This window comes from Phaenicophaeus curvirostris, chromosome 3 (assembly GCF_032191515.1).
Source record: "Phaenicophaeus curvirostris isolate KB17595 chromosome 3, BPBGC_Pcur_1.0, whole genome shotgun sequence".
NCBI classification, from domain to species: domain Eukaryota; kingdom Metazoa; phylum Chordata; class Aves; order Cuculiformes; family Cuculidae; genus Phaenicophaeus; species Phaenicophaeus curvirostris.
In genome coordinates, this window is record NC_091394.1 from 46,933,787 (window position 1) to 46,939,952 (window position 6,166).

General features: G+C 50.5%; 1 protein-coding gene across 1 annotated transcript; it reads left to right on the forward strand.

Moving 5' to 3' along the window:
* The first annotated feature begins 369 nt into the window (after nucleotides 1-369).
* On the forward strand, nucleotides 370-5,959 carry TMEM200C (transmembrane protein 200C). The gene is made up of 2 exons (XM_069853886.1): nucleotides 370-713; nucleotides 2,654-5,959. The coding sequence occupies exon 2, from the start codon at nucleotides 2,682-2,684 to the stop codon at nucleotides 4,326-4,328; it is 1,647 nt and encodes a 548-aa protein (XP_069709987.1). The 5' UTR covers nucleotides 370-713; nucleotides 2,654-2,681; the 3' UTR covers nucleotides 4,329-5,959.
* The last annotated feature ends 207 nt before the right edge of the window (nucleotides 5,960-6,166 follow it).

A 6,166-nucleotide genomic window follows, 5' to 3' on the forward strand; every position in this document is an offset into this window, starting at 1 on the left:
CAGTTGAGCTTGAGGATCTCAAAGGTTCTATGATTTTATGATTCTGTGAAGCACAAGAATGGCTGCACTTCCCCTATAACCAGTCAGTTGCTTGCTGGTCGAGGGGGGCGTGAAATGGGATCAGTGGGTGCGGGACACCCCACCACACACCACATGGCGGGGTGAGGCAGGGCGGGCGGGGGCGGGACCCCCGTGTGGGCGGGGCGGGGCCGGGGTGTGGGCGGGGCGCGTGGCGAAAGAGGCGTGGTCTGGTGATTGGGCGTGGCCTGCGGTTTGTGGGCGGGGTTTAGTGGGCGGGGTCCCTGGGCGCGGGCGGGCGCAGGTGCGCAGGTGGCGGGAGAGGCGCGGGGGGGTAGGGGGTGAGGCGACGGCCGCGGCCCTTCCTGCGGCAGTTTCCCTGTGTCACGGCTCCCGTCTCCTAGCAACGGCGCCGGGTCCGGCCGCGGAGGCTCCAGGCAGCGGCTCCTCCGGGAAGGATGCGGCATGGCGAGGGAGCAGCGCTCCCGCCGAACTCTCTGAGGCGCCCGGCGGCGGCGGCGGGGCCGAGGGGGCGCCCGGCGCTCGGCTCAGCCCCGCCGCCCGCCCGCCCGGGGCCGTGAGGGGCGGCGGCGGCGCGGGGATGCCCGCTCGGGCCGGAAAGTTTCTTCCCTGCGGCGGCTCGGCCGCTTCCCGCGCGGGCTTCTCCCCGGTCCTCCCCGGTAAGTGACCGCCGCGTCCCCCACGACGTCCCCGGCGACCCCTGAGCGAGGCCGGGCTCTGCAGCCGGAGCTCCTTTGAAAGGCTACCCCAGCAGCCCGGTCCGTGACGCCCGGCGCGGCGAGGAGGGATTAAACCGGCTCCGCTGCCAAAACCGCGCTTGCTTTCCACTGACCCAGATCGAGGGAGCCGGGAGCGGTGGGTTCGAGGTGTGGATGCGGCTCCGTCCCCGGCGGGGTCCCGTGCGGTCGCTGGCGGCGGCCGCGGGTTCGGCGGTGCCGTCCTCCATCCGCTCTCTCCATCCCAAAACTAAGTGCCAGGGACTGGGGAGGTGGCTCGGAGCCGATTTTCAATCTGTTTCCGCCGCGGTAGAGGAGACGGGCTGCTGGCTAGCGGGGCAGCAGAAAGAAATGGACTGACGAACCGGCGGTTAAAGCAAACATGCCTCTATATAACTACACTTTTGCATCAACAAAAAATTGCTCTCTTTTGTCGACCTTTTTGGGGCTTTTTTTAATAACTATTTCAGCGATAGGAAAGAGAAGACAAGTCTCCGCTCTTTGTTTTGAGCGTGCAGTACCTCGGAGAGTAATTTGACAACGTTCTCGCTGACAGCACCTTTCTTTTTCCGGGGACAATATAAGCGAAGTAAATGGGATATAAAATTACCGCATACGTGGCAAATCTGGGAAAAGAACAGAAAAGAAATAAGATTTAAAAGCTGAACAGAGGAAGGGGAGCAAAATCTTTTTTTAGCTGCTTACTTAATCACCTTTTACTGCAATAAATTGAAGTTTGTCCATGGTGTTACGTTTGGTGCTGGCATCTTTTGCTCCATCTTGGAAAAAATAATCGGACGCTCAGAAAGAGAAAGGGGGGAGGGGAACTTAGTCCTCACTAGCATGACAGAATATCTGCTGAAAAGAATTGCAACAGTGCAGGAATTGCTTCTGCACGGTGTGTTTTGTATCTCTGATCACTGGAACAGAGAGGTGACTTCTGACAGTCCGGTAAAACAAAAGCCATAAAAGCTCAAGGTTTACTTCCGTACCGGCTTTCCTACAAGCAGTCATCACTGTTTCCCTAGGTGACTTGCAAGGCTTTGCTCCTCCGTTAATAAAATTTGACATGCCATCTCTTACCTGCTAGCATCATCTCTGCTTTCTGCTGGTGGGCAGGGGGGTATTTGTCTCTGTTACCTAACCATTATCTGGAACATCACATGTGTTCCCAAAGAAGGGGTTCCACTGGACTGTAGGCAGGAGATGAATTTCTGTAATATTGCAGATGAAGTGCAAAGTGGCTGTGAAGAAACTTTCACAGGGCACCACTTCCTGGTGTTCAAATGTTTCCCTTGTGCATTGCACAGCAATTCCTTTCCCACTCACTGAAGAAAGGCAAGTAATATGTTTAACTACACACACACACACACTCTCCCAGTAATGTGTAAGTAGGGTAATGAAACAAATGGTATCTATAGGTCAAATATACTATCTTCCTGCTTTTATTTCCCTCCTCCCTTCATGTCCTGCATGACATCACTAACCACAGAGTGCAGTGTAACCCCAGGCACCATTAGGGAGTGGGGCTCGGCATCCTTCTGAGACCAGCCATATGGGGTTTTTTTGTTTACACCAGCAGGTACCACTCTGCCTATCATTTGCCTGGAGTGTAAAGAAGTTAAATAGTTGTTTGGCAAGAGTATGTTGGGGCACATGGCTGCTTCACTTCTCAGAGTTGCTTAATTGTCTGTCTCGTCAGTTTCCTGTCCCTTTCTCACACATACAGGAGCTGTACGGGCAAGGGAGATTGTCCTGTTGGTGTCAACCTCCGTTCCACTTGTGGAGGGTCTCAATTAGTAGGAGTTTGAATGAGGAACAGCAAACAGAGACATTTCTCTTGTTGCAGGTCTGCCTCTGGTCCTCATCCTCTTCTCTTCTCCCTTTTGCTGCAGGAGTGAGTGGCAGTGCTCTGGGCAGCCAGCCATGATCGCCACTGGAGGCCTCCTGAGGATCTCAGCTAGGAAACAGGACCCTCTGCGACCCCAAAGCCAAATCCCCAAGCGCAAACGCAAGGCCAAAAAGAAGCGAAAAAATGATGTGGTGGTGGTGAAAGGCAAGCTTAAGCTGTGCTCTGTCTCGGGGCTGATTGCCCTCTGTGGCATCCTGGTACTGCTGGTGGGCATCGCCTTGGCTGTGGTGGGTTACTGGCCGAAGCCCAGCCAGGTCTACAGAGGAGGCAGCTTCAGTGGAGGCTGGCACCAGACACCCCAGGGCAGCACCCCCAAGAACCGCTCCCGGACCCCAGAAGGGACATATGCAGGGATCCATCCAGAGTCACTTTCGAGAGCCAACTCCTCCACCACTGCTACCACCTGGGGGTCCCCACAGTCCCTGCCCACTTCCTCATCCCCCCAGGCCTCGGTGGGTTTCCTTTTCCGTCTTTTCTCAAGCTACTTGCATTCAGACAAGCTGAAGGTGCTGGGCCCTCTCATCATGGGTATCGGAATCTTCCTCTTCATCTGCGCCAATGCAGTATTGCATGAGAACCGCGACAAGAAGACCAAGATCATCAACCTGCGTGACCTCTACTCCACTGTCATCGATGCCCACAGCCTGCGGACCAAGGATGGGGGGACCCCGGCCTCAGCCCCTCTCAACGGCTTTGTCAATTATGTGCAGTCTCGAGGCCTGGAGCTAAAGCCTGGAGGTGAAGGCCTGGGTGCTGCAGCCATGCTGGCTAAGAGCTCCTGGCCACCAGGACTGGGTATGTCCCTTTCCCCGCCGGACCTGGCATCCTCACCACGGCGGTCATCCTTCTGCACCCCACCACAGCCACCCAGCCTGGCTGAGGCTGTGTACAGCATCTATCGGGAGCGGGCTGCCCTTGCTGGCTGCACCATCGCCAGCCCACCCTGCAGCCCGCCAGAGAGCTGGAACCAGCGCAGCACAGCCAGCTCCATTGTCGGCTCTTCACTGAGCACTTTCACCCTTCTGCCCTTGGTGCCAAGTGGTGGAGGGGGAGGCTGGCGGAGGCCCCCTGGTGAGCGGGGAGCCCAGGAGATCCCACGGGGTGAGTTTGAACTCAGCCTGACTGACCTCAGCAGTGGCCGCATCGAGGGAGGCGATGGGATGAGGAGGCACAAGCTGGTTCTCAGGCGGCAGAGCACCAGCTGTTTGCCCGATGCCAGGCGTCCTCTTTTCACTGAGCCGTCTCAGTTCCCATCTGTCAGCGGGGACCCAGACTCCAGCCTCTTGGTAAGGGCATCTAGTTATTCCAAATCTCTGGATCTGGGGGGGTCACCACCCTCAACACCCCCTGCCATTACCAGGACGGACTCCCAGAGCTCCCAGTCTGAGCCTTCCAGCAGCAATAAGGGCTACAGCCACCTGGAGGAGGCAGGCACCTCCTTGGAGTCAGTTGCCAACACCCCAGCCAGTAAAAACCAGGACTGTGAGGAGGAACCAGCTGAGAAGATGGACACCCTCAAGGCTACCAGCAGAGAACAAACAGGAGAGCAATCCCAGCAAACTCAAAGACAGTACACAAATAAAGAGAAACTCTTTATGATTTCTAGGTCACACGCTGCATTAGGGCTGGAGGACAGGGAACTGGAGAGTACTGACATCTAAACAAAATTGAGAAGGCATGAGGACACCTTGCAACCCTCCACACCTTACCCCCCTTCTTCATCTCCTTGCGGACTTAGGAAAGCGATCAATATCCAAATTGCTGCAGTATGTTACCCTTGAAAATTGAATTCAGAAAATCCTGTAGATGACTTCAGGAAGAAAAAGAAAATCCTTTCTGTCCAATTGTGATTGTATGTTCCATGCAACTCAAATTGTATTAAATATCCACAGTCCCGTCAGTTCTTTGGATCAGATTAATACAATTTTGGACAGTATAACTGTGCACTTTACTGTTTTGATTTCCAAGTGTCCCTTCTCCTTTGATTTCTTTCTTGCTGATTTGCCACTAACTGCTTGAAAACCGCAGGCATCTTTCTAAGCTCAAGAGCAATGTGATCTTCAGGTCAAGAAAGCCGAGCTCTCTCTTTGTTTTGGTTCAATCACCAAAAAGTTTGCAAGGCCTTAAGGATGACGTACTTGACAAAGAATGAGTTTGTTTAAATTCTGGAAAAAAAATGACAGTTTAGAAGAGACTGGAGCAGAACAGAGTTCTGATGATTTAGTTAAAACCATTACATTCCTGAATCCAAAATACCTACTACTACGTGATACTTTATTAAGTATTATTACACATGTATTGACTAATAGCATTAAAGGAATTTTTTTTAATAAAATATTTACAAACAAAACTGCCACGCAAAAACGTCCTTTATTTTGGTAAGTAATTACAGATATAAGATATTTTGGTTTTATACCATGAAAGATTGTGGAGATGCTATGAAGTCAAAGGTTTGCTCATGCTTTTAAATAGGTAATTAGTCATTAAGGAGTAATTTCAAAATACTGGTTCAGCCTCTGAGAAACCACACTTTAATGAGCAGATTCTGGATCCATTTCTAACAGTGCTCTGTGACAGCTGAAGAAATGTGAGATTTTGACACACTAAGGAAAATAATTTTTAGAGGTTTAATTTCTATTAAAATTAGATTTTTTTGTGAGTAACACATTAATCTTGAACTGCAGCATATTCTTTCTGAAATTCTCGCTTCCCTTCTGTTGCATTAAGCCTTTCTGCTGTTGCAGTTCCTATTTGTGAATGCATGGGCATAAGAGTAATTTTAAAGCATAATTATAGCCCTGTCAATCTCATAGCAGTTGACCTTATTGAAGTCAGTGGAGGTTTGTCACGGAATTTGGCATGGTGAGGATTTCTTCCTGTGCGAGAAAAGCAAAGGGTTTTCCAAAAGGCTGAAGAACACCTTGTATGTAGGCAGATTTCTGGTAAATTGATGAGCGGTTTCATTTGCGGAGCTGCACCATGGCAAGCAGTCTTTTATTATGCTAAAACAGCTTTGTATGCTCAGAAAACTTTGTCAATACTTAAGATTTTAAATATGGATGTGGCATTTCACTACTATGGGAAGAGAAATCAACATTAAACAACTACAATGTGTAGGTAAGCAAGACTCTCTTGCAATATTTTTTCTTATAGTTTGATGTTCTAAAATGCTTAGTTACATACTTAACAACTTACATTACAATACACTGCAAAATGGAATGTATCACTAAATGCAATTGCATATAGTAATCCAGTAGAATCCTTTATTAAATAAGGCTAATTTAAAAGAAAAATGAAGGGGGGAAAAAGAACAAGTTGCTATGTCAGAGTCCTGAAACTGGAAAAGCAGAAAGTGCTTGGTCTTTCAAGCAAAGGAGATCTTTCCTCCTGTCAGTGGCAACCAGTAAACTGACAGCATGAACATCACTGTTCCTGTTTTTGCTATCAAACTACTATCACACAGCTGGCAAAAATACATTGTAATACTGCCTGGACAGAC

What these genes read in the sequence shown, in the direction of transcription:
- TMEM200C (XM_069853886.1), top strand. Translation starts at nt 2,682, where the DNA reads ATGATCGCCACTGGAGGCCTCCTGAGGATCTCAGCTAGGAAACAGGAC.